General features: G+C 53.2%; 5 protein-coding genes across 5 annotated transcripts; all 5 read left to right on the top strand.

Moving 5' to 3' along the window:
• Positions 1-466: 466 nt before the first annotated feature.
• On the top strand, positions 467-3270 carry SLS55_007273 (uncharacterized protein; the record flags this gene model as incomplete). The annotated part of the gene is made up of 5 exons (XM_066778693.1): positions 467-474; positions 542-1273; positions 2020-2152; positions 2242-2679; positions 3241-3270. The coding sequence occupies 5 exons, from the start codon at positions 467-469 to the stop codon at positions 3268-3270; spliced, it is 1341 nt and encodes a 446-aa protein (XP_066631130.1).
• A 732-nt stretch (positions 3271-4002) lies between these two features.
• Positions 4003-5144, top strand: SLS55_007272 (uncharacterized protein; the record flags this gene model as incomplete). The annotated part of the gene is made up of 3 exons (XM_066778692.1): positions 4003-4085; positions 4140-4272; positions 4356-5144. The coding sequence occupies 3 exons, from the start codon at positions 4003-4005 to the stop codon at positions 5142-5144; spliced, it is 1005 nt and encodes a 334-aa protein (XP_066631129.1).
• A 3708-nt stretch (positions 5145-8852) lies between these two features.
• SLS55_007271 (uncharacterized protein) lies at positions 8853-10648 on the top strand (the record flags this gene model as incomplete). The annotated part of the gene is made up of 3 exons (XM_066778691.1): positions 8853-8952; positions 8999-9379; positions 9441-10648. The coding sequence occupies 3 exons, from the start codon at positions 8853-8855 to the stop codon at positions 10646-10648; spliced, it is 1689 nt and encodes a 562-aa protein (XP_066631128.1).
• Positions 10649-12614: 1966 nt separating this feature from the next.
• SLS55_007270 (uncharacterized protein) lies at positions 12615-13512 on the top strand (the record flags this gene model as incomplete). The annotated part of the gene is made up of 4 exons (XM_066778690.1): positions 12615-12824; positions 12875-12911; positions 12966-13036; positions 13111-13512. 4 exons carry the CDS (start codon positions 12615-12617, stop codon positions 13510-13512), a joined length of 720 nt encoding a protein of 239 aa, XP_066631127.1.
• Positions 13513-22646: 9134 nt separating this feature from the next.
• On the top strand, positions 22647-24539 carry SLS55_007269 (uncharacterized protein; the record flags this gene model as incomplete). The annotated part of the gene is made up of 1 exon (XM_066778689.1): positions 22647-24539. The coding sequence occupies one exon, from the start codon at positions 22647-22649 to the stop codon at positions 24537-24539; it is 1893 nt and encodes a 630-aa protein (XP_066631126.1).
• Between the last annotated feature and the right edge of the window lie 2999 nt (positions 24540-27538).

Genomic DNA, 27538 nt, shown 5'->3' with positions numbered 1-27538 from the left:
GGTCCAGTTCCAGAAAGAAAGACAGGCTGAGGACGTTCACCTTTCAGCATTGCGAACAGTTGACAAATGAGAATTGCCATACCCAGACTGAGCAGGAACGAAGAGTTTAACCTTTTGCGCACTTGCCTGGTGCGGCTCGAGCGGCGCACGTGATTGTGACAGACGGGTTCACAGCCTTTTTGCATGCGCATATAAAACTTCTTCGCTCGAGCCTCACCCACTTCAGCCCTGTCCGCTTCAAAGCCTCCGGCGTCTTCCGCCAACTTCGTCACCTGGGCTTGGTCCGTTACCTAGCCAGCGCTCACTGTCGCAACATCAGCCAAGCATTTGTCACCGGCGCCTACGCAAGATCACTCAAGTTATGGATTACGGAGAAGGAGATGAAGAGCCTCCTTGGCTCGTCCGGGCCAGAGAAGTCACTGAAGAAAGGCGCATCGGTCCCGTCCGAGCAGGCTCCTTGCAGCGTATGGCAGGGTATGTTGGCCACAGCGTAGACAGTCGAGGCGAGGGCATTCGCGCTGACGTTGTACTACTCATACAGCTCTTCCACTTCACTCAAAAACAGCGACGTGACGATCAAGCTTAGTGATGGCACGGAGCTCCAATGCCATCGCAACATTGTGTGCAGCCAGTGCAGCTTCTTCGCAAAGGCGCTCGAGCCCGGGAGGTTCAAGGTGAGGCACAGCTTTTGGATCGCAACTCCAGCCGCGAGCCGATATGCTGACGAATGGACGACATTGCAGGAAAGCTACACCGGAGTCGTCAAGCTGCCAAACGACCCTCCGGAGGCGGTCACGGCCTTGATCGAGTTTTTGTACACGTCCACGTACACCATCAGCAAGAACCTTGATCGTGCTGACCAAGTTCTTTTCCATGCCGAAGTCTACGAAGTTGCCAAGATATACGGCCTTGACGACCTCTGGGAATACGCCGAATCCGCATTGTTCGTTGCTCTGACCTGGAAACGTCCAGACCACTTCGTCGAGTGCATTCCGGTCCTGCCGGACTTGGCCAGGATCCTATCTGAGCACGATCCGGACAAGAAAACCCTTGTGCACAAGGAACTTGTGACGCTCACCATCGAACAAACGGAGGCGCACCTCCGTTGGAACCACCAAGCGTGGGATGCATTGAACGACGTACCGGAGTTTATGGAAAGGATCGCGGGCGGTTGCAAAGACAAATGGGAATATCGCGGCTGCAGTAGCGCCGGAATATGGCTCGATAGATGGGGCGGTGAGAATACCGTCGGCGTGGCCATCCGCGCCCTAAGGTGCCCAAGATGTGGCACTGTCCGGGAACAGGTAGTCGGGACACTGATACCGGGAATCAGCGAATGCAAGACTAAACACTGCCACTTCAAGGCGTCAAGCAACTTATGGGAGGCATAGACGGAAGTGGAGGGGGGACAGTCCACGCGTTGGGGTTGATGTGCGGAGTAAGAGGTACTGCATTGTTCATTGCCTGCATTCAGTGAACAACGGACGCACCACGTAGCTAATTGATGGGGAGAAATAGTCACTGAGCAGGTAAATACTGTCAATACTCATGAACTTTCAACTTAGCAATTCGATAAGTAAGCAGAATGCCGTATATGCATGCTGTGCGCGTTGAGCCTCAGTAACGTGGCTTCCAGATTGGCTCTGGGTGGCACCTCCCCTTCTCCTCGTAAGCTTAAGATGCGCTACCATTGGCTTCTATGACGTCCCGCTTTCTTCCAACGTCGTCCCGTTTTCTTCCAGCGTCCCACCAAGCTATTGCGCTCCACGCCCGCGCGCATATCCTCGACCTTGCACACCCACCCAGCTTCTGTCGCAGCAGGCACAGGCTCAATCTTACCGATTCTCCTGAGTCAAAACACCTAGATCACGGGCGTGTTCCGAAGATACTTCATTATGCCCAAACCGGAGGCCTATCAAGAGACGTTGGAGTTGTTGCAGGTGGATTTGCGGGCGTAGGTGCCACAGGCTTATCACGCGACTGAGTCTTCCATTGATCATTTGCTGACGTGAGTGATAGTATTAATGGCAACCGGAACCGCTTCAGCGACATGGAGGTCCATCTCAGAGACGGATCCATAGTTAAATGTCACCGCGTCATCATGTGTGGACGATGCGGATTCTTTGAGAACACCATGCAAGGTAGCTGGAAGGTATGTATCGCCGAACGAAAGCAGCTGCGATCCAGCGCGTGTCGCGAGGGTGAACAGTATAACTGCTAACCTTCTCTCCCACCATCCAGGAAAACTCCACGAGAGTTGTGGAGATGTTTAACGAATCTCCGGACGCTGTTAATGCGCTCATCGACTTCTTGTACACCGCGGGATACGAATTTGACAAGGAAAAAGACGTTCCAGACTTGATCCTGTTTCATCTGGATGTGCTGGTTGTCGCTGCCACCTACCTGGTCAATGACCTTGTGGAGCTTGCCGGACATCACATAGTCGAGCTCTTCCGAAGCAAACCCGAGCTGGCCTTCAAAGTCCTCCCAGAAGTCGGAAAAGTTTTCACGGAACACCCGTTCGACTACAACCTTGGCTGGTCTGGAGTTGACAATACGATTCTCTACTTGGTTATTGATCAACGTCACTTACTCATAGAGCAAGAGACGTGGGATGCCATGATGAAGGAGAGCCTGGAGTTCATGCAGAGGCTGAAAGGCGTGTTTAGCGAGGAGTGGGTGCGTTGGTTCGACTTTCCTGACGAGGCCGCAGAATTCCTGGCGCGCTTTCAAGATCTTGAACCCATTCGGTTGGAGTTGGGAGCCGGTCCACTAACTAGGCGTAAACTGCGCCCCTTGGGAGTGTTGGATATGCTGGAATCTTCTTAATATGGACTTCGTAGAGTTGGATTCTACTCTTCAGCGCCCCTCATAGTATTATAAAGCCCGTTATCGCCTACTTGGCATATGATTGACCTGCGAGAAACGTGTTGCTTTACGGGGCCAAAAGATTGCCGGAAATGTGCATAGAACTGGACGGGAGCCCATCCTGGCCAGCAAGACCTCGGGCATGTATCACATATCCGCTCAAGTCAGTCTAAATAATCCCTTCCCCAGCTTCAAATCCATAGCCATTCCCCCGAGATCTGACGCCAAAATCCATCATCTTCACTTCCACCACCATACCTCACGCCGCCACCTTGCTCTCCTCCCCCCATAAGACCATCGCCACCCTCGAGTACCCTCGCCTCTCCGTCGGCAATGACCTTCTTTACCTACTGTGCTGCCCTTTGTATCCAGATCCCGCTCGTCTACGCCACCGCGGCCTAGTGAACCGGTTATGCTCACCGCGTCGCCGTGACCCGAGTGAGGACGGCAGGATGAAAAACCTCCCGCTAAAGTGTATGCGCGATATGGATGTTCTTGTGGCGAGGTGGTCGAGCGGATCGTGGTGGGAGGGGCAATATCGAGCTGTGGGTGATCGGGTGTCGTTGGGCAAGGCGGCAGCGGAGCCAGCGGAGGCAATTTGGGGCGGAGTTTGAGGTGCAGTTTGATGCTACGGAGGAAGTAGTAGCGCCGTGGGTGAGAACGAGGTGGAGGCACAGATAGGTGTGAATAATTTGGCAGTAAGAGACGTTGCGCAAAGCTTGAGGGTGTGGCTTGGACGAGGCGGTGGACGGACCTGCCTGAACGGACGGCAAACGAAACTGCAGAAGGTTCCTTCCGTTTCTTGTGAGACCCGCCGATTGCCAGCATGACAGGCAGCAGAAGCTGTGAGCCTACGGTTTTCCTACGTGGGTCGGTGTTTACGAAATTGTTCGCGGACAAAACTCACATCTACATCCGGACATTGGATTCAGCTCCCTACATCACCGCACCCATGAACCAGAAAATTCGAGAACCCGCTGCGCCAAGAGAAATTACATTCACCGCCGACCCGGCAAGCGATGAACCTCCCCAGCACGTCTTCGAAGCGCCTCGTCCTCCTCCTCCTCAACCTCAACCAAGGTCCACCCACCTCCGCCCGCAACCTTTTGCCAGAAGCGAGGCTCCTCACCAGTCATGCCTCCAATCGAAAGAGGAAAATCGGCTGAGGCCGAAGAGGACAAAGAGAACCTCATATCGCTGAGACGCGACCTGGAAAAGTGCGCCCATTCACCGCGCGCAGATGCTTCACTCGTTGCTGACACTCCTCAAAGGGCGTTTAAATCAGGCGAGAACTGTGACATGGCAATCGCCTTGAGCAACGGCGAGACCATCAAGTGTCACCGCGCCATACTGTGCAACCGCTCGACCTTCTTCGCCAACGCCCTCAAGCCGGGAAGGTTCAAGGTAAGGCCATATCTCCGCCTGCTTCAAACAACCTATTCGTTTCCTGCAGGCGCATCTCAGCTGACGATGAACCACGCGCACAGGAAGGTACCACCGGCACCATCAAGTTCCTCGACGACCCGCCTACCGCGATCAAAGCACTGGTCGAATTCCTCTACACGGCCGACTACAAGTTGACCACGGTCAAACGCAAGCAGCGGTACACCAAGAAAGAGAAGCAGGAGGCTTCCAAGACGCTCCTGCACATTGCAGAGGTTTACGCCGTTGCAGCCGTCTACGACGTCCCTCAGCTCATGCGCCGTATGCACGGCTACTTCCACGCCTTCTACGCCTTGGTCCCGCACCTGTCGAGTTTCCCACGTGCACTCAGCCACATCTACAACTGGGTTGCGGAGAGTATGTGTCTGATCCGCCGCGACGAGAACTTCCTAAAGGCGTGCATGAGGCATTTCTACAAGAGTGAAAAGACGAGGAACGAAGTGGACCAGCTTGTCCCGGATTTCCTCCCGCACCTTGATAAGTATGCTTGGAAGTTCATGGAAGACAACTGCAACAGCTGGGCCCATGTATGGCTTTGCGGTGTTCGACATGTAATCGGCTCGACCGTCGAGAACTGCCATTGCATTTGTCCTCGTTGCTCGAGGGAGGTGTACGTGGAATTCCCGCTGGATCTCCACGGTTGCCTCCCATGTCCACTATGCGGCGATCGGGTCCGAAGCAGTGAGTGGAATGACTGTATGTGCGAGTCTGATGATGAGTACGAGCAGATGTGGGACACAATGTCGGAAGAGTGGCAGCACGCGGAGAGGAAGAGATTGGGCGTCAAGTTCATCCCCTCCGGCACGAAATGGCCAACCTATGAGTGGGACTGACCGATTCCGATATCTGGACAGACCTGTGTGCGTTAAAGGCTCGCTCGTACGTCCAGGTGTCGATTTGAGCGTGTAGCGTGCTCGTTGGATCTCGAAGGGCCCTGATCTTCCGTCTCCTGTGGTGTCATTCCAACTTTCAAGTTCTACGAACGGTGATGCGGATCGCGTCCATGATCTTGCGGAGTCTCTCCGGAAAACATATGGGGCTTCATCCAGCGTTTACCTTCTTTTCCTCTACGATACAGAAGTAGACCAGAAATGGCTTAATTGATAGATTGCTAATTCGAAATTGTGCAGATGGTGCCGGACAAAGCGGTGCCCTCCAGATATTTTTTACGACGAGGCTCGACGAAATGAATGATATGCAAGTGTCAGGATGGTACAACGCTACTGCGGGGCTGATGCCAGCCCCTGGCTCTGCCGTGCATATATAGCCGAGCGCAAGGCAGACAGTTGTACTCAGCCTCGCGACCTACAAAACAATAAGGTCGCGGTCGTTTCGCAGACCCTTCGCACGTGTTCTGGCACCACTCATCAGCCTTCCTTACTGCAACCAGTGGATGTTTCGGCCTGAAAGGAGAAGTTAGCCATGTCGTCGTTTTCCTCAGTGCCAGAGCGCATTCGCAATGGGCCCCAATCGACTACCGCTCACGATGTTGATACCAAACACAGAGAGATAGTGCAGGGTGCACGGTGCTTGGAGCTGGAGGGAGACGAAGAGCTGGTACAATCAAATGACAGCATGGCGCCCGTGTACGATTGCGCTTTCAACTTCCTTGCTTGCCGTTTCCAAACGACGGACGAGAGAGAATGGCGACTGCACAGCCTTAGTCATTTCAACGTCAACAAGCCGCCGCGGTCGGGAAGGTGTCCGGTCTGCAACTGGAAACTCTCTGGAGAAGACGGCTGCGTGGCGTGGGAGATGAGGATGAGCCATCTAGCGGCCCACATCCGCAAGGGCCAGACGATGGCTAGGTGGCGACCGGATTTCACGCTTTCTCTCTACCTCTGGCAGAGACAAATCATCGACGACGCTGAGTACCAAGAGCTCTACGAGAGAGGATCACTTCCGAGGTCGAGACCAGACACATCTGGTGGTCCAAATTACATTGCCGAGAGATCGGAGTACGTGGTTACTGTGGTCCCGGGCAAAGAATTCTTTGAGTTCTTGGAGAATGAGCTACAGGAAGTAAACGAGCTTCTGGAGCTGATAGTTGCCACTGGTACAGAAGACCGAGCGTTTGTGGCTCCCTGCGTAACCTACGTAGAAAAGATCTGGCCCGAGCGGGGAAGGCGCCTTCTTCTTTCCCTCATCCCAATCCTGGATTTGGCGGTTACAAGATTCAAGCACGACAAGACCCGGGGACTCAGGACGGGATTCGCAGTCCGCGGGGACGACAAAGAAATTTCGGAATGTCTCGAGATCCTCAGATGGCTCGGCGCGGTGTGTAGAATACCAGCGCCCGACAAGCTGCTCTGTTCGCAGGTTGATCAACTGGATCCGTCACACTACATGATGGGAATCCGCCAAAGTTTATTGACTACTCCGTCAAGCACAGGAAGGAGCGGTTGCTGTTGGCACGGCATGTTCAAAGGTTATGTGCTTGTCAAAGGATTTCCAATTCCAGAACGCGGTGCGCAACGTGGAGTTGAGCTCCCCTTTGACGTCATGACCCTTCTTGGACTTGCCCTGTATCCGGTCAATTTCGGCAACGGAATCGTCCTGAAGGAAGAAAACACCGCACTGATACCTTCAATCTACGAGGGCGATGATGATTGCGTACAGTGGCATTACCTGGAAGGCAATGGCGCCAATGGTCATCTATCGTGGAACCGGATCAAGAATCATTGCGGAAACATATATCCCACCAAAGACTTCAAAGTGCTACGAAGCAAAAGAGCATTTGTTGGGTACTTTCCCTCGGCTAGGATACATCTTGGAACGAGGGACTCGGATTTCGACAAGGTGGACTTCTCTGGCGCGGAATTCGATGACGAGACAGCATTTGTTCTGGGAAACGAGTTGGTTGGGCAAGTGGGAACCTCAGTGATGAACTTCTTTACAGCTCAAGTTTCCGGAAAGCTGATGGTGCATCGCACTGCCACCCAGCGACTACGTGGGGTTCACGACAGTATGCTTGATAAAGTCAGGAACTCAAAGATTCTCCCCATCCTGCTTTTCGACGTCACAGCGAAGCAAGGCTGGCTTGTCCCAGAGTTGAGCGCGGTCCTCCACATGGCTTTGGCCTGGGCTTCTTACCAACATGAGCCAGACCAAGTCTTAAGCAACATGCCATTCGCCGATGCCCGATCCGATGGAGGAGAGGCGGTCTACGACGCTATTCTCAGGTCCGCCAGCGCACTTTTACCAGGGTACATCCAAGTGGGAGACGCGGATGGCAGGCGGGTCTCTGTACTTCAGGCACTGGCACCATTTTTTGCGCGAATCGGCCAGATCAAGGACCAACAACTTCAAAGACACGCGTGTGGCCTGAAGGAAACCAAAGACTTGGTCGGATACGAGTTCAAGGAGATAGCGAGTTTCGAAGAGCATCTACAACTTCGACGCTCTAAGATTGACGTCGACAGAAGCGGAGGATGGCTGCGCCTGGTTTCCTGCAGGCCGGAAATGGCAGTTATCCTCTGCAGCCATCTAAAAGCACCAATACAGCCGGAATCCACTCAGCATACCTGTCCCCTGTGGAAGACGGTACCAACTGATCAGTACTACCTTACAGCATCGATATCATCCTTGAGGCAATTGGCCAAGAGATGCGGAGGAGAGCAGAACCTCCGATTATATAACGGCATCTACTGCATCCCCTCCAAGAAAGATCCGAATCCGGAACCATGCGGCACAAGAAAATGGCCATGCTGCAACCCATTGCTCGAGCTATCCAAACATCCTTCCAAGAAGGCCCTCCACTTCGATGACGAAGGAGCCTTGCTTATCGGCAGAGCCCTACCTCGGACGGAAGACCACAGCAGTCTGCGCGTCTTCTTGAGGTCTTTGTCTCCTGGAAACGACGAGAAATCCCAAAATGGAAATACCCCTGTCCTTAAGCCGAACCGTCAATCTCTTAACGGCGTGTTCAATATTCCCCCTCCTCCTCCGTCGGTCTCTTCTGGAATGCCTTGATCACAACTCTCCTTCATTTCCACCGCAAACGTTCCACAACATTTATCACCAGAGAAAATCGGAGTTCGTGTCCAATCGATCACCTTGCTTTCTTTGTTTGCATTCTGTTTCGTTTCAAAACTTCCCCATATCGAATATGAGTTTTTTTTAGTTTTTTTTTTTGGACACCTTTTGATGAGATTTCCTCGCCTGTGGTTGGTAGATGAATGGTGAACGACCGGCTAAGACAACGCCGGACGGGCGACGCACCCCACCCTTACCGTCACGGCAGCGATCGCCGGGCGTTGATAGGACAAGATAAGCACTTTGCAACCTAACCAACCACTTAGTTCCTGCGGACAACCTCGGGGAATCCCCAAGCAAGGCATGGTGCAAGCAAATAGTCTCGGCCCGGCCGCCAGTACGACCCTATCTACACTGAGCCGTCCCGTCGGGTTCGCCGCCTCTGTTTCAAAAATGCCTCTGCGTAACAGCCAGGGTTGCTGCGCTATATGACGCACTCCTCCCCCAAAACAATCCGACATCCTGCACAATCACCTGCTGATTCGTGACACTACTCGCACTGCACCATGGCTGCATCCACCGACGACAGCAATGGCGCTGAAGTCAAGGTCTTCAGTGAAGGAATCGGAGACGATGCCGTGCTCGAGACGTTTGGATATGAGCAGGGTTCGTATGCGCTGAGCTTGAGAGGACGGTAACTAACAATTGACAGAGCTGAAGAGGACTTTCAACGTCGTCGGCATGCTCGGGTTCAGCTTCAGCATTGTGACATGCTGGACCGCCCTCTCCGGAGTCCTCATCGTCGGCGTGGAGTCAGGCGGCCCCCCGGTCATGATCTGGTCGTGGGTGGGGGTCTGCGCCGTGTCTCTTGCTGTCGCCTACTCCATGGCCGAGATGTGTTCGGCGTACCCAGTCGCCGGAGGCCAGTATTCATGGGTTTTCATCCTCGCTCCGAAGAGATGGGCGCGCGGTCTATCGTACGTCTGCGGATGGTTCATGTTGATTGTAAGTCCCTCATCCGTCAAGTCAACCGAACACAACTCACTCAACCTCCAGGGCATTCTGGCAATGGGCGCCGTAAACAATTTCATCTGTAAGCACCCCCAGCTCACCAACAACGAAGTCCCCAACTAACCTCACTCCCAACCCCCCAGGCGCCAACTTCATCCTCGGCATGGCCAACCTCACGCACCCCACCTACATCATCCAGCGGTGGCACACCGTCCTCCTCACCTACCTCATCTGCGCCCTCGCCACCCTCTCCAACATCCACCTCCCACACCTACTCAACCGCATCTCCACCCTCATCCTCGCATGGAACGTGTTGTCCTTCCTCACCTGCACCGCCACCATCCTCGCCAGCACCGCCTCCCCAAAACAACCCGCCGCCTTCGTCTTCTCCACCTTCCAAAACGCCACCGGCTTCCCCCGCCCCTACGCCGCCATCCTCGGCATCCTGCAGAGCGCCTTCGGCATGTGCTGCTACGACGCGCCGGCCCACATGACGGAGGAGATCCACGACGCGCGCCGCCAGGCCCCCCGCGCCATCGTGCTGTCCGTGTGGCTCGGCGGCGTGACCGGGTTCGTGTTCCTCGTCGCGCTGTGCTTCAGCATGGGGGACGTCGCCGCGACGGCCTCGAGCCCCACCGGCGTCCCCGTCATCGCGATTTTCCGGCACGCGACGGGAAGCGTCGCCGGTGCGTGCGCGTTGACGAGCCTGATTACGGTGATAGGTCTTGTGTGCGCGAACTCGCTGGTGGCGGAGGGCGGCCGCGCCGTCTACGCGTTCGCGCGCGACGGGGGGCTGCCGTGCGCCGGCGCGCTGGGGCGGGTGCACCCGCGGCTGCGCGTGCCGGTGGCGGCGATCGTGCTGACGGGCGTGACGCAGGCCGCGTTCGACTCGATCTATTTCGGGACCGTGACGGGGTTCAATACCGTCGTGTCGATCGCGACGGAGGGTTTCTACGTGAGTTACGCGATCCCGCTGGGCGTGCGGATCTGGATGCGGTTATTCGGTGGGGAGAGGGAGGTGCCCCCGGCGCCGTGTTACGATCTCGGACGCTGGGGCGGGCTGGCGGCGAATGTGGTGGGGTTCGTGTATTTGGCGTTTGCGGTCGTGACGTTTAACTTCCCGACGGTGGAGCCGGTCGGGAGGGAGAATATGAATTATACGTCTGCGGCGGTGGGCGTGGTTATGGTCATTGCGGCGGCCACGTGGGTGACGACGGGGAGGAAGTCGTATTCCGGGCCGCTGACGGAGGCGAAGGCGGTGGTGGTGGAGGGCGTGGAGAGGGAGGCGGAGGGGGATGGGAGGGCGGACGACCGGGTGGATGTGGTGCCGGAGGGGGCGAAGGTGGGGTGATTGTGCTGGATGGATGGAGGTTCAACTGTTGCCCGTGTGAGGAAGATGGTAGGTTTGACGGGATATGGAAGGGCTTGGGTGTCCTGCAGTGAGTGTCTTGCTGGCTCATTCTTTCGAGGAGTTCGTGGCCGCAATCTACCGAGTAAGCTCATCCGATAGCGGCGGAGCCCATCACTTCAGACTGCGCGGTCCGACGATGATGGCTGCCCCGTCTACTTCACAGCCATGCCACTTCCGCTCACCTGTTCCAGAAGCTATATAGACAGACGAACAGTATCATATGTCGAATGACTAACTTTGAAATCGCATCCAATATGTCGTGATAGCGGCCGTGGTGTTGAGAATGACGGGAGCGTTTTTGTGCATGGGCCATGTCAGCGCTAACCAGGATTGGGAGGTAACAGTACTACACCACGCCAAGCATCGTGGCCAAGTCTACCAGCTAAACAGTGCTTACCATTTCGAGATGCCAAGTCGGCTGAGAAAGCTGCTCATCCACCGATGCGCAGGTGATACAACATCTTGATGTGCTTGAAGTGTTCAAATTGACCGCTGGAAGCCTCGGTCGGGGGTTTATACTCGATTTGGCGGCACAACAGGTCAAAACCGCGGCTTGCCTTGGAGAACCAGCTTCTCTCTAGCCGTCTGCTGCAAGTATCTCCGCTTGTTTCCGACGCTCCCCAGACCCTGCGCTGTACGTGGCCGTGCTTCACTGCAGCGTCGCAGACAGGTTTCGTGCGAGCACAGGTGACGAATCCGGCACTTGTCGACGGAAACAAATTAACAGCTCTTAACCACTTACTTCCGACGAACATGTGTCTCATCCTTAAAGCTCGGGGGCTGTGCATGGCGCAACTTTCCGACCATGGCCAGAAATAGTAGAGCTGGTGGGTGCATTCGAGCCAACATGCTTAGGCTGTGAAGCCCCTTCGCGGGTCGATCCATCAAGGTTTCAACACAGTGAATAGTTGGTTCGGACTGAGAGGGGCAGATGCTTCGACGTTGTTTGTGACGGAGAGTCTCGCTGACATCAGAGCGGTCGTGGAATCCGGAGTACTGGAAGGCTCCTGGCGGAGACCCTTGTCGACAGGATAAATCTGATGGATCTGCGGTAAGGCGCTGGAAATCAGTTGGCACGGGAAGACAACTGCTGCCCTTACTTGATCGGGCATTCTCACCTCGGTTCCGTGGAAACGATCTTCTTCAGCTGCTGCGAAAAGGGGCTGGATTGCATGGTAGTGGTGTGAAGAATAACAAGGTGCACTGGGGTGGATGCATGGTGTTGAAAAAGGAAGAAGGCGCGGCAACGAATGCCGGCATTGCCGCTAAAAGTCGACGGGTAGCTTAATTTCTTGCCGTTTCAAAGGCAGCGCGCTAGCAACGCCCATAGGAAGGTTGCGGGTGAGCCGTGCCGTCCGCTGGAACCAACACCAGAGCTATCCTCTTATCCGCTTAGCGGCCGTGTTCTGGTCCTCCGGTTCGCCCTCGTACCCGCAACAAGCGCCGTTTTTGCAGAGACTACAGTGCAGTACACGCGGCTTGGGATGGCCAATGGGCCCCCGCGGAGGATAAGGAAACCCAGGCGGTGTTATCTAGATGATTTTATAGGCCCATGCCGGCCGATAAACTCCTGCGCACTAAACAAAAAAAGGAACAAATTTCACGCTAGGACCTTTAGCTCGGAATCCTGCTGAATAGACTTTGGGTATTGCCATCCCGCTTTGGGCCAAAATGGTGAGAGCAGCGACGCGGCGCACGCCGTTCACACTTCAGCACCTCCCAGCCCACCGGAAATCAATACTGAGCGGCGGTCCTGAAAAATGGTTATAGTAAGGGGACCTCCCCAGCTGATGGTGGGCGGCGTCGACGCTGGGGCAGCGCCTCGGATCCCTTTTCCTTTCAAATGTAGACTCCTCGTCTCGTTTGACCTCGAACCGAGAACAGGTTTCTTCCTCGCGAAAGCACCATGCCGGGCGGCGTAGTCGCTCCACCGGAGCTGATCGCGGCTTGGCAGACGGACGCATTCCCTCACGGCATCCGCGCCGACCACTCTCTCACCATCGTTAGTCTCGTTCTGACGCCCATCGCCTTCGTCATTGTTTTCTTTAGAATATACGACCGCGCGTGCGTTAGGCATAACGCTGGTCTTGACGATGTCCTGATTGTGGCTTCCCTTGTATGTTCCGTCATCCTGCATACACCGTCGACGGGCACTAATCCAAGAAGTTTCCGTTGGCTGGACTCGGCATATGCACGATCCTCGGTAAGGAACCGCATTCTCGGCGAAAACGGCAAGTAGATCTGAGCAGACGTGCAGCAGAACAACTGTACGGCTTCGACCGCCACACGTGGGACCTGACCCTGGATATGATCGTGCCAAGCAGAAAGGTGAGCCAGCACACCTGCCCCCCGTATGGCCACAGAGATGTTGCGCGTCGCCTTCCTTCCACTAACCAAACAAGCTCGTCCTCTCCATATCCATCCTCTCCCTCTCCTCCTGCGGCCTGATCAAGATCTCGATCCTGCTCTTCTACCGGCGCCTCGGCGACGTCAAGCCGTGGTTCCGCGCCATCATCAACGTCAACATCGCCTTCATCGCCTTGTACACACTTTCCTTCAGCCTCGCTATCCCCTTCGAGTGCACCCCGGCCAGCGCCTACTGGAACAAGGCCAACCCGCTGTGGACTGCGACGCATCAATGGCACTGCATCAACGAGGGCGCCAAGCAAGTCACCGCCGGCGCGCTGAGCGCCCTGCAGGACTTCATCGCGTGCACGCTGCCCATGGCGCTGTTCTGGGACCTGCGGATCTCGAAGCGGTCGAAGTTCGCGCTGTGTTTCGTCTTCGGGCTGGGCATCTTGTGAGTCTTTTTCTTCTTGTTTTCAGCCGAAACCCCCCTCCCCCCTCTTCGCTGATGGAGCAAATTCCTTCTGACCGCGACGAACTTCGAAAAAGCACTTGCGCGGGCGGCATCATGCGCACGGTGCAGCTGCACCACGTCTTCTACGAGACGTACGACGTCACTTGGGGCGCGCGCTGGGCCTTCGCCCTCACCCACGTCGAGGCGTGTCTGGGCGCCATCTGCGCGTCCGTTCCCGCGCTGAAGAACAGCCTGCAGCGCCTGCTCCGCGCCGTCGTCGACCTGTGCTCGCTCGGCAGCGCCAACCGTGGCGGGAGCGGCGGCAGCGGCCCCGGCAGCACCCAGAGTCTGCAGATCTGGCACCGGTCGGCGGGGGGAATTAGGCGAGACGACGGAGAGGGTGGCGGCGGCGGTGGTAGCAAGGCTGTGCGCAGGTTGAGCAAGAGCCCGTTCGTCGACGTCTTTGGGGCGTCGGAACAGGAGTTGGTGGTTTCGCCGGATGCTGACGTGCTCCGTGAGTGTGCTGCTGCTGCTGCTGCTCCCCGGTGTGGAAATCGTGCGCTGATATGGTTCTTCTTGCAGGCTCGGGACGGTCGCGGGGAACGGCGAGGAAGGACTCGGCGTCGAGCTCGACGGATATTGAAATGGGCTTGCGGCCGCATACGGCGAAGGATGCGTCGAGGAGTAATGATCAAGATGGGAAGGACGTCATTGAAGAAGCGCAATAGAGCGACGGGTGGGAGAATTTTGTGTATTATTATGTCCTGTTGATGAATTGTAACGGTCGGGTCTGTCAGGATCTTTTGCTAGCAAAGCGAGCGGCGTTAGTTGGGGTCTTTCCAGAGGAGCGGTCGAGGGGCGCCGGCGATCGTCGGGTCGCGCACGTGTCGGAATCGACGACAGCTCCTCACTTTCAACCTGCACGACATTCCCTCCAGAATAGTGCGCCCCCTACAAAGAGTTTCAGTGACATACAGAGCCAATTACAATGTCGTGAAACAAAGACGCTGATTTCACTGGACATGTGCATTGTTCCAAGGCTGAAAGAGCACCCCAGCGGGTGACGAATGAAGTTGGCCCTTGGAGTTCCGTATCAAAGCATTGTCAGACTCCCGTCAATCTGACGGCGGATCGTCGAGTCACAAGGTTCGTCAGGTGTTTTGGGCTCGCGCGATTTCTGGTGCTGTGATCTGGATATGGCCGTCAAGAGAGCGCCTTCCGTCTTGCTCACGCTAGCGCCGTTCAGGGTCCGGCGGCTCCACCTGACCTCCGGACGCCTCGAAAAAACATCTACCGGCCGGATCATTACCTCTTCATCCTCTTCGTCGCATGGCCTTCGAACACTACATCTCTGGCGTCTTGCCGTAGCTACGGGCCGACGCTCTATGGGTACGTGTCGGAACTCCCGCGCAGATTCTCCCACTAGGGTACCAAAGTGGGGTTGGATTCGTCGCATTTTATGCTGTTTAATCCAGTCTCCGTTTACCACTTTAAATACGGCTAATCCAGTTATTAATGCGGTAATTACTACGTAATTTAAGGCGTTCTCACAATTTTATACGGTAAATACACGAGATCTTATGGCAATAACATCTATATTATTAGTAAAACTAATACTTATATACGTTATAATATACGCAGCTATGCGGGTAGCGATCCGCGTAGTAGCCCTTCCGATCGATTACTACTACTAGATCGAGCGACTCTTCCCCTTCTTTCTTCTTCCTCCCCCCCTCCTAAACACTACCCTAACGACTACCTACTATAATAAGCGTATAATAGAACCGACTACTATATTTATCTTATCTTCTATACTATTCGTATGCGTTATAATACTAATAGGGCACACGATATCGCTTACTAAGTAAAAACCCTTACGCCCGCCGCTATTCGCATTCGCTGCTATTAGTAGACCGGTTATATTTATACTCGTTTGTATATCTTCGAGGTTTTCTATAGCAGCGTAGTGGCTACAGCCGGGAATAACTAAATAGTACTAAACTTAGGCGTACTAAATAGCACTAGATAAGCTATTATAGCAGATTCTACTATTATCGCGGTTATTTAAGTAGTTACGTTACGATCGCTTACTTCTAAATAGTAGAATATCTTTAGAGACCTAGTAGGTCTTAAATCTAGTAACGCTCTTAGCGAATCTACGTACCTATATATCTTTATCTATACTAGCGATTATATAGTATTAAAGTGCCTAGGCTAATCGCCGAAGATCGCGAGGGATTATCGATCGGAAGGGTATTCGACCCGTTATCTTAGGCTAGATAGTTAATATATACTATTATTTCTTCTCTTTAGAGTTAAAGAGGTCTAAAAGGCCTTTATACTTCTTTCTAAATATCTTATTTACTATATTAACATCTAGTATTACTTTATTACGGGCGAGTCGCTTCGTTTTACTATAGAGGCGTTTAAACGGGTATTACTACTAGTAACGAGTAGAACTATAGTTCTATATAGCATTTGCGAGGTATAAGAGGCTATAAACCTATAAGATATAAGAGAAAAGACGCTTATTATCGTTATTATAGTAGATTTACTAGTATTTCTATACGAACTCTTCGTAGTAAGTTCTAATATCGCTAATCTAGTATTAAGATATATCTCTCTACGAGCATAGAGAGAAGATCTTACTTAATAGTAATAGATAGTTATAGGGTCGTTCTTTAAGAAGTCTAGTAAGGCACGAAGGGCCCTATAAGATTAACTAGGCCTACTATTTAGCTACTTTAAAGCTCTTCTAGTGTTTAATAACGTCTCGTGGTAGGGCATCTACTAGTAAGCGTAGAAAGGTCGATCTTAGAGTTTTATAGATAGCTAATATCGCCGATAGTTATTTAGGCCTTAGAAGGTAGTTATTAACGGCCTAAGAGTTATATCTAGCACTCTCTTAGTTCTTCGGAGTGTTCTTAGAGTTACTCTAGAGGCCCTAGAGCAATTTAGATAGGTTTAGAAGTATATTATATATAGTATTAATCGGAAAGCTCCGCGGGAAGTATAAGAATCGGAGCCTAAGAAGGTACGATCTTCGCTTAATATCTACTAGTAATTATTAACTAATATATCTACGAGGAAATAACGCGCGTACACGGGCTTTTTTACTAGTAAAAACACGAGAATAATATAAAACTAATACGCCCTTTCTTATAATATCTTCTTACCTAGTAATCTTATAAGGGCCGGCCCGGTAATCGTTAAATCTTTAATATTAGCCCTTAGATGCTTTCTCTAGGCAGGCCTAAGATTCGTGCTAAGAGAGTAATAGTAGTTATTATTAATATACCGTTCTAACCTTACTCTATAGTATCTACATGGTATAATAACATTACCCGAGGTCTTTATACTTATAATATTCGTAATAGTAGGCCCGTTATCTATTATAAGCGATAGAATAGCTCGTAAGCGGAAAAAGGTCTTAGTAGAGGCGTTCTAGGCCTTAACACCTAAGAAGAACTTTAACACTCGTAGCTTTTCGATTAGTAGCTATAGATAGCTATTTAGGTTCTTATACTTTCTTAGGCCGGGTATAACACACACTATAAGAGTGTTATTACGCTTAAAACGAAGCTTCGAAGAAAGATTAAGTATAGTAAGTACGACTAGGGTGCTACTATAGGTATATCTATCGATGGTAAGAGCTATGCCGTCGAGAAATAGCTATAAAGCGATATCTAAGACCTGCTAAAGTAAACCCTACTATTATAGTTTATATAATATTATACTACTCTAGACGCCTTATTTAAGCTTCGAATAGTTCTTTAATATATCTACTTACTCTACGGAGCGGTAGTATCCCTTTAATCGTAGTATAATAGATATATACTTATAGATACGGCGAGGCTATCGGGTTTCTAGATAATATCGTTTCTTATAGCAGTGCCTACAGCGCTTATCGTCAGTAAATAAACTAATATATACTATATAGCTATTCTTATAGCAGTCGATAAGGGTTAGATAAATGTCTATAACCTTTTAAAGCCTCTCTATATCTTTTCTTTGCGATAATAGCTTTACTTCTAGCAAGAGGCGGCGAAGTTCTATCTATCTAGCACGAGAGTTCTTTTATAAATAGTATAGAAGACCGTAGTTTCTTCGTTATATAGTATCTATTCTAATTTTATTAGTAAATTATATAAGAATTGCGAACTCGTAGCACGCTAAGCTTTACCGTCGAATAGCTTCTCTAGCCGTTTACTACTCTAACGATTAATACTTACTCTAGAATCGTTATCTAAGCTATTCTCTTTCTCGTAAATACATTTAGACCCGCTTAGTAAGTTAAGATTATTAAGCGACGGGTGTTCGTAGTTCTAGATAGTATTATTATAGTCGTCGTTTTAGGCTATGCGAAGGCGTATATATTAGAATAGTAGCGAAGGACCTAGTACTAAATCTATCTACGCCTTCTTACGCGCACGTATTATACGCTCGTAGGGCATCTTTAGAAGAGTGCGATAAACGGTTTAAAGTAGTAAGAGGTTATTCTAAATACGTATAACACTCTAATAATAATATATTAAGATTTTATCTTAATAGGGTCTCTTATAGGGTCTCGTGTACCACCTAATCGATGTTAAGAGATATAAAAGAACGCTAGTTCTTCTACATTTACTATAAAAATATACGAATATTTAGAAAGGCCGCGGTATATCGTTATTACCCATCTATCTTTATAGAGAAATTCGATTCTAACGGCCTTATCGTTAGGCCTTATAAGGGTAAGCTACTCTAGAAGAACGTTCTTATCTAGATAGATAAGGCCACCTATCTCGCCCTTACTCGTAATATAAGGGCCCTTAGGCGCTTCGCGCGTCGTACTATCGATAAGGGTTCTTAAAAGATAGCTAAGAAGACGAATACTATTTGCTCTACCCTCTAAAAGAATATACCCCCTAAGAAATAGAGTAAAATAATTAAGCAATTTACGAATTAGCCTTAATTTAACTTTCTATAGATGTTTAAAGATAACTAGGTAATTATTGCTATGCTAGAGAACGCTATTAGATTATCTCGTAGCGAGGCGAATCGCGTTCGCCTCTCGATGCCTATTACGAAACTAAAGAAGGCTAGAATCGCGGGGAAACCCTACTAAAAACAGTCTATTTTAGTAGAGTATTCTTCGAATAACGGCGCCGATACGTTTAACGAGAAGAGTAAGACATCTAAGAGCAATAACGGGTTTATAAGTATTACCGCTAAGGCCTACGAGGCACTTCTAAATATACTAATACCTTTACTACTACTCTTTAAGAATAGTAGTAGGGCTCGTAGGCCTACCGATAAGCTAAAAGACTCTTAGTAGTAGTCGTAGAAGTCGTAGGCTAGTAAGGCGAAGAAGTAGTAGGCTGCTATTAAGAGGGCTTACGATAAATAGCTTAAGCGCGATGCCGCTATACGTATCGCTACTCGCGAGGAGTAGAAGTAGCAGTAGTAGTAGTAGTAGTAGCAGGTATAAAGAAAGCGCAAGAACGTTGTTAAAGAGTAAGATAAATAGAATAAGAGCGAATAGAAGCCGCCTATAAAGAAGAAGGCGGCGAAGAAGACGAAGAAACAGTCTATTTATAAAGAATAGACTAGTAAGAGCGAATAGAAACCGCCTATAAAGAAGAAGACGGCGAAGAGGGCTACGCGCAAGAGTAGTAGGGCGAAGAGGGCGTAAGAAAATACTTCTTTATGCTCTACCATTCGTTATACTAAATTAGAACCGATCTCGTTGCTTTAGAATGCTAGGTTTTCTTATTAGGAGAACCTTTCGTATATTAGTAGTAATTGCCTATAAAAAATGGAACTATTCTCTATCGCCCACCTATATATTTAATTAATACCATGCGTCTTAAACGACTCTTATGCCTAAATCTACGGATTTATTATATGTAAAGATTAATCTGCCGGGTAAATTAGCGTTTCTCCTTCGGTGCCATTGTCCTTTAGTACCTGGCCGAGCTTTCTATAACCTTAGAATATAGATTTTACTATGTTATTAAGTCGCAATTCTGCTTTTTGTGGTAAACCCATATGATTTGGTGGTATATTAATGGTTTCGCTGTAAAAAGAGCACAAGCGCTGGAAACGCATACGAGAATTACGGTTCTAAAAACGGCTGATGCAATATACCATCATCCTTGTAGGTAAAACCGTATAATTTGTATTATCTACCAACATTACTGGCAGATACAAAATTATTTATGGGTCCTTGGTACCCTAGTGTCCTTCACTAACACCTTCATGTCGCAGAAAATTGACAATGCTTCCGCTGAAAATGGCGGTGTCACCCGCGCAGACAATCGCTAATATGGGGTGTGGCCCCGCGGCTCAATTGCAGCCGTGTGAGGCAGCCGATACACCGCAGGCACCGCAACTTTCCGCTCAGCATGTGCAGCACAATCACTGTCAAGGTTCGAGCTTCGCCGAGGCTGTGGAAGAATACCATAAGCTTGTAGCTCAGAACCGGATAGAGGAGCATGAGCTGGTCCTCCGGCATCGTGAGCAGGAGGCTCAGTTCTTTCGCCCGTCCGCTTGTTTTCCCCCGGAGCCTCATCGTGGGAGCGCAGCTCACCCTCAGCCCGAGCCTGAAGTACTTTCTACGGACACTATCGAGAAGGAAGACCACTCTGACAAGCCAATGTTCAAGAACTCAGCGCAAAAGACGATCATCATAGACCTCGGTTCGGAAAGTGAAGACGAGGTGGACGAACCTACCGGGGGAGTCAGCAATAAGACCAACAACACGCCACAGCACGTACAACCTATTGAGAGCGTCAGCAAGAGTACACCAGCCGCCAAAACCAAAAATAGTCCTGACGACGCGACCAACCCCACGAAGCGCTACGTTCGCCGTCCACGGCGCCTGGGGCAATGGTGGTCGGTCCCGCTGGAAGAATGGGAAAGATTGTCAGAACGAGAGAAGCAGAAACGGTCAGAGGTAGGATGGGCTATGGAGACGCATGCGGGCATGACGGCAATTCTAGCCTGTAGCCACTGCAAAAAGCTGGGTCACGAATGCCGCGTATCAGCTCGGCCAGTTGTTGGAAAAGACGGCGTGATCCGTCCGCGGCCCTGTGCGTACTGCTTTTTCCACCCTGCGAGGTGCTCTTTTCTGGTAAGTCTCCTCATGGTCGTACCTGCGGGCGCTTGTTTGTCTGACCTCGACCGAAGGACCTTCCCCATCTGCAAGACACTACGGGTGTTTTGCCCGCTCTACAGATCCCAGCCGCGCGCCCCAGTCTGAAGCGCGCCAGACCCTCTAGCCCGGCGCTGCAAGCGACGGACATGAAGAAAGAGCCGGACGGACCACAGCGGGAGGATTACAAGGACAACATGACCGTCCCTACGCGGAGCTCGACGGCAATCACACACTCCCGCTCCTCCAACGACAAGAAACTTCGCAGAATCAGCATTGATTTGACGGGGGACTAGGGAGCTGCGGGCTCGGGGTAGAGCATATGTGGAACCTGGGGGCTTACTTTGCTGAGGTAGCTATATGTGCAGCGGGTGACAGCAGAAATTGGCCCTCCCATGGATAGGGCGGTAAATCATGAGTAGTTGAATTCAAGATCTGAACGTGTTTTTACGTTTCAGAGGTCGTATCTGAGTCCGGATATTGGATTCGACTGAAGATGGTCCAGGATAATAAGCATTGGGCGGAGGGCACCGGAGGCGGAAGCCAAATCTTGTCTCCAGCTGAGTTTCTCTAGTAATAGATGCAAATAATACCATGATTCTCAGATTGCGCAAGCGGACGCGGGGTGAGGGTGAGGCGCTCCTTCCCCGGTGGTCAGTTGTGACGCACAGCGCTCCTGCCGCGGCCGCGAGCCCACAAGGAAAACACAACACTGCGCATTTTCTGCGCAACCCGTCCGACTCTTCATCCAACTCTTCGCTGGTGCCAACCTTCGATCAGACTTTCTGAAGCTCCGCACGTTCAATCCCGAACAGCTCTACGAGACAGCCTCGAGTAGTCGCTCATCGCGCGCGCTTCAGCGGATCATCCACCACGTCGAACGGTTTGTCTTCACCCTGCCTCTGTTCTTGCTGCCGCTTCTGACAATAGCAAGCAGGCAGCACATCTGGCGGCAGAGTTTTCCTATTCACGGAGCTTTACATTCACAACCCGCCCCGAAGCCTTCACCAGCTCCTCAGCTTCCAACCTCCATCCCTCTACCACCACTTCCGACGCGAGCTTCACGTTTCCCGTCGCCTACATTCACCGCAGCTCGCATAGCCTTTTGGAGAAGCGCGCTTCACGATACCCACGCACAGCATCCAGCTTCGCGTCACGCTCGTCTTCCCGTGTCCGATCGTCTGCTTTTGTCGCAGCTCAAGCCCGACGTCCTGACAACACGCGCTCTCTCCAACAGCAACAGCGAAACACGTCCGACGACGCGCTCCAGACTGCTCCATCCCGAGTCACTCATCCTCGAAGATCTAACACAAGCTTCCGTCGAAGCATTCACACACTCACGGACGCGCGACAGCTTTTCGCTGCTTTGAAGTCACCGACCTTGTTCACCTCACTCCAGCTTCCGCCGAAGCATCCATCCATAACACCAGGTACCGACACCAGTCGACCTTCTTCGAACCCGCGTCACCAGTTTTCTCCAGCTCGCCAGCTTCCGAAGCATCCATCCATAACACCAGGTACCGACACCAGTCGACCGTCTTTGCACCCGAGTCACCCATTTTCTCCAGCTCACCAGCTTCACCGAAGCATTTCACCGGTACCGACACGAGTCGACCACATCCATCCAGCCACCGAGCTTTTCCATCCTTGAGGCGTCAACACATCCACACCGACACACGGTAGTCGAACCGAGTCACCCATTTCCTCTAACCACCGGCTTCCACCGAAGCATTCATTACACCGGTACCGATACGAGTCGACCACATCCATCCAGCCACCGAGCTTTTCCATCCTTGAGGCGTCAACACATCCACACCGACACACGATAGTCGAACCGAGTCACCCATTTCCTCTAACCACCGGCTTCCGCTGAAGCATTCATCACACCGGTACCGACAACAGTCGACCAATCCACCGAGCTATTCTCTTGAGGCGCCAACACATCCATACCGACACGCCATAGTCGATTCGAGTCACCACCATTCTTCAGCTCACTCACAACCATGCCGAAAGGAGCCCCCGCCCTCGGTCACCGCTCGGGCAAGATGACGGAGTGTCCTCACTGTGACACCACTTGCCCATCAGAAGTCATGTTGTTCAAGCACGTCAAGGACAATCACCCCGGCCTGAAGCCCTACGCTTGCCCGCATGGCTGCGGCGCGACCTTCACAGGCAAGCAGGCCATGAACAAGCACACAGACAAGAACGTGTGCACCGGGACTGGCTCCAAGTTCCAGCCAGTCCAAGCCCCAAGGGCCTCCTCCTCCCAGCCTGTGGCTGTGGCCCCGTCCCAGGCCCAGTACCCCACCCTTCCCCCTCAGCCCCAGACACGATCACGGTCACGGTCACAGTCACAGGCCTCCTCCCTTCCTCTTCAGACCCAGTCCGAATCCCTGTCACAGACTCGGATTGAACAACTGCGTCAGCAGTTCATCCGCCGCGCCGCCCCGGGCATCCTCGGCAAGCCGTCGTTCTGCGCACACTGCGACCCGGCCGGCGACAAGCCGGAGTCGCAGTTTCTCTCTGAACTGGCGATGATGAACCACGTCAGAGAGGCGCACGGCGGGGATGCCCGTCCCTTCCCTTGCATGGGTGGCTGCGGCCAATGGTTCAAACAAAAACGTTCCATGACCCTGCATTGGGAGAGCAAGTGCAAGCAGGGCCCAAAGGGCAAGACCGGGGCTGCTGCTCCCCAGCGGCAGGGGTTGCAGCAGGCACCCCCGGTGGTCCCGGCGGTCCCGGCTGCACTTGTGGGCGGCGCGGCCCAGAAGAAGAGGAAGAGGGAGGAGGCCGAGGAGGAGGCCCAGGAGGCTCCGGCCCCGCCGCCGAAGAAGAAGAAGAAGCAGCAGCAGCAGCAGCAACAGCAACAGCAACAGCAACAGAAGCAGCAGCAGCAGCAGCAGAAGCCGGTCGGCCCTTCGGTCGGCCCTTCGGGGCAGAAGAAGAGGAAGGCGGCGGCGGGGCCGGAGGAGGACGCGCCCGAGGCGGCACCCCCCAAGAAGAAGCAGCAACAGGCTGCTCCCAGCCAGTCGCGTGCTTCGTCGGTGGTGGCGGGGGGTGTCGCCTCCGGACAGTCGGAGGCGGTGGTGTTCGGGTGCCCGAACTGCAACCAGCAGTTCACCAAGAAGGCCAACTTGGCCAGGCACCAGAAGAACACGTGCAAGGGCAGGGTGCCCGTCACTGCCGCCCCGGCTGTCCAGGGCGTCGTCAACGAGGAGGACTGGGAGAGGGCGAGGATGCTGCTGGCGGAGTGTGGTGTGGAGGAGGGAGAGGGAGACCAGGGCGAAGGAGGCAGGCGCCAGCAGCTGCCTCCTCTGGTCTCCCCTCTCGGGTCGGAGGTGGAGGGGCTGCTGGAGGCAGCGGGGGAGGGGGAGAAGGAGGGGGAGAAGAAGGAGAAGAAGGAGAAGAAGAAGAAGAAGGAGAAGAAGGAGAAGGAGAAGGAGGATCCTTCTCCTCCTTCTCAACAGCAGCTGCTGGCGCAGCAGCCGGCGGAAGACCTGCTCGCGCGGGTTGGCCGGTTGGAGGCCGAGAACGCGGTGCTGCGCCAGCAGGTGCTGGCTGAGAAGGAGGAGAAGGATGCCCGGGTGGGGTCGCTGGAGGAGAGGCTTCTCCAGCTGGAGAAGGTGGTTCTCCAGCTGGAGAAGCAGGAGAGGGCGAGGGAGTTTGTGGGGGGGCTGGAGGGCGGTGTTGCTCCTCCCTCGGAAGAGGAGGGAGAGAGCGGGGAGGAAGAGGAGGGAACGGTGGTGGTGGAGGTGGAGGTGGAGGGGAGCCCCTCCCCGGTGGACCAGGAGGAGTGGGACAGGGAGTGGGAGAGGAGGAACCGGGAGGTGAGGCCCGAGGAGTACGAGGAGTTTGTCGACGACTCCGACTCCTCGGAGTGGTCCGAGGAGGAGTAGGGAGTTGTTGACAGACTTCTTGTGCTCCTCTGGGCCTCACCCCCAACATAAACACTACAAAAAAAAAAAAAAACCCCCCCGGAACGAGTGTTGCCCGGTTTATGTAGAGAAATCCAATCCAGCGAACGATACCCTGTCTAGAAATCTTCTTGTCATGCGTGAAACTGAATGAAAGATGCGAAGGTAGATGTATGGTTATCCGCCCTTTATGCGTGGGTGGTTAAAGCAAGTAGCTGGACATGGCCCACGGGCGTGGACTTGAACAGGCTTTCTTTGTGGATGGGCGAAGAAGTGATCAGGAAGTAGATGTGTAGATTCGTCACAAGACTCTCGGCAAACTACACTTCGGAGACAGAGACCGCTACCGGTTGTACATGAGGTTGTCAAAACGAAGATGGCCGTGAAACGACTCGTTGATACCACCCGCCCCCGAGGGCGTTGAAAATGACGGCGGAAACATGGTGTTGATGTGGTGTTATAGAGCTTGTTGCAGAGTGTGTGTGATATAAGCGAACGCCGTTGAGGATAACTACTACTGCCTACGGCACGGTGTTATATACACATCGCCAGTGCTTTGCCGTCCGGGTTCGCACAGGACCACCTGTCTGTTTGTTTGTTCTTCGACCGATGGCGAAGTCAGCCGAATCCTCCCCCACAGTGTAGGTAGGTACGTTTAAGCGATGCCCGGCCAGCCGATGGCACTCCTGACTCCTCAACGCGGTTCTTCTTCAGGGCCAAACCACGGGCGCTGGGCACGGCAGCTTGGAGGAGGAGGAGGTGGTGGTAGTGAAGGACTGGCGGCTGGTAGGGGTGTGTCGATTGTCGTTTCCTTTCAGCTAACAGATTGAAACGGTACCGGAGGAGGCAATTGGTATGAAACTCAAGCTGTTGGTCTAACGAGTTGAGTGCTGGTGTGTGTGTTTGCGCGTGCGTCGGTCAGCGGCATATAAGTTTCGCTTGATCGGTGAGTGGAAAGGCTCCTCCTTTTTCGTTCTTGACTGCCGAAAGCAACTGGCAATCACCTGCTATACGGCGGCCGCGCGAACCGGGACAATGATCGTTTCAGCCGGTTTACCAGGGACCGCAGGACAGCGAAGTTGGCGGCGCAGGCGTTTTCCGAAATCGACGCTACCTTGGAACGGCAAGGAACGCGTATGGACAAAGCACTGAGCAGGCTCGAGGACACCAAAGACGAGGGGACCGGAACCGAGGTGCGTAAGCTACTCGAGAAGCTGTCGCAGGCGGGCATCAGCCGGAGCAGAGAATCGCTGCAAGAGGCGTACGATGCCCAAAAGAACAACATGGAACGAGTGAATAGATAAGTTAATGCTATGAACCCTTTCTTTTATCGTGGCGTCAAGTGGGGATGATAAAGATCGGGCCGGGCTATAAGAACTTAACGTTCAAGTTTTCATCATCTATACATCTCCGGGTTTTCTATCTCGTTGACGGTCCTCTGCCCGCCATGCCACCGAAGCCATCGGCTTTCCGGTGGTGCCCGGGGCCAATTTCTCCGGCGGACCTTGGAACCCCTCTCGTCCACGCATTTCAGAGAGGGGAAGCTGGAGATTCACAACTCCAGATCAGGATCAGGCTGAGGCATTAGCAGCAGAGTTGCTGAACAACGCTGATGTGACCCTGCATCCCATTCGTTCTGCCGCGGACACGGATTATATATATGGCATGGCTGTTCAGAGCGAAAGCTCTGCATCGTCCGTGGATAGCTTTCCCGTGACGCTCTGGACGCCCGGCTGTCCTGGCCCAAACCGTGCGTAGGTACGCAAGCTTAAATGGGCCGTCTGCCTTTCCTCGCACTGCTCCTTGCAATGATCAAGCGTCACCCACCGCACCACGCCATCATGCTGGGATGAATACAAGGTCCGCTGGCGTGTACGACATATATCCGGCGACACTCCTCGATGCTGATCTGCATCTTCCGTCAACCACACGATGCTCAAAGACGCCGTAGAGATCGTCCATTGTGGGAGGAGGGTTCCCGAAGCCCCGCTGACTGGCGTACAAGTACTGCTGGCCGGTCTACCGCGAAGGCGGCAGCGGGGGCCGAGCATGAGCGCCAGCGCGCAGACGGGGACGGGACGGACTCGGGCGCCGCTGGCGTCGTGATCAAATCGGCACTAGGGCGCGCGTCACAGTAAAAAAAAATATATACCGTCGTTTTGTCTCTTACCACTTGTTCAGCCCGCCGACGCGTGGCTGCTCTCGCCTCATGTATGACGGTGGGTGGCGGCACGTTCAACTCTCCCCGCTAGACGACGTACGTGTGCGCGCCGAACGCTTTGCCGCGCAGGCGGTGGTCGACACCGAACCACGGATTTTGGCCTGGGGCACCGCACCCCCGCGTTAACGACGGCGTTTGTGTGTGGGTGAATGGCCTCGATCATCACGAACACGGGTGGCAGGATGGCTGATGCCTTGCTGAGCGAGCGCTACGACGAATGGGAATTTACACAGCAGACAGACACCACAAAGCCTCTCGCCTGCGATGCCGCCGTGGCGATGAGGGTGGTTGGCCATAATCGACAACAAAGTCTTGTGCGGCCGGCTTCCAGCGGTACGTAGCTCGGGGTGCACATGGCTGGCCGCGCAAGGGGAGGGGGGGCTCGAGGACTATGGTGGTGACCGGCTGGCGATGACGCGCGGATGCGAGGGAGCTGGCGGTAGGACAGAGACACGGATTCCGTTGCGTTTTGCATGGTGTGGTTTTGGTGTTCGACACGGTCGGTTGGCGCGCGCCCAAGTGGCTGCGCTCATGGCTGTGGGTGCGCATGCTGTTCGACCTGGCCGTCGTCGGCGCGCGTTCATCGCCGTGGCGGTCCTCGCGCGGCCGGAAGCCGGGGGAACGAGGGACTGGCAGCATGGTTAAGGTGGCTGTGTGGCACGGGAGGATGGCGGGAGGGAGGGCGGACCTTGAAGACAAGCATTTTGGCTGATTTGGCAGGCGACTGGTTGGCTACGAGTGAAGGTGCATTGGTGCGTCG

Source organism: Diplodia seriata (genome assembly GCF_021436955.1).
Source record: "Diplodia seriata strain FDS-637 chromosome Unknown scaffold_7, whole genome shotgun sequence".
NCBI classification, from domain to species: domain Eukaryota; kingdom Fungi; phylum Ascomycota; class Dothideomycetes; order Botryosphaeriales; family Botryosphaeriaceae; genus Diplodia; species Diplodia seriata.
Note: the sequence above shows the minus strand (reverse complement) of the source record. Positions and strands in the feature narration are given on the sequence as shown.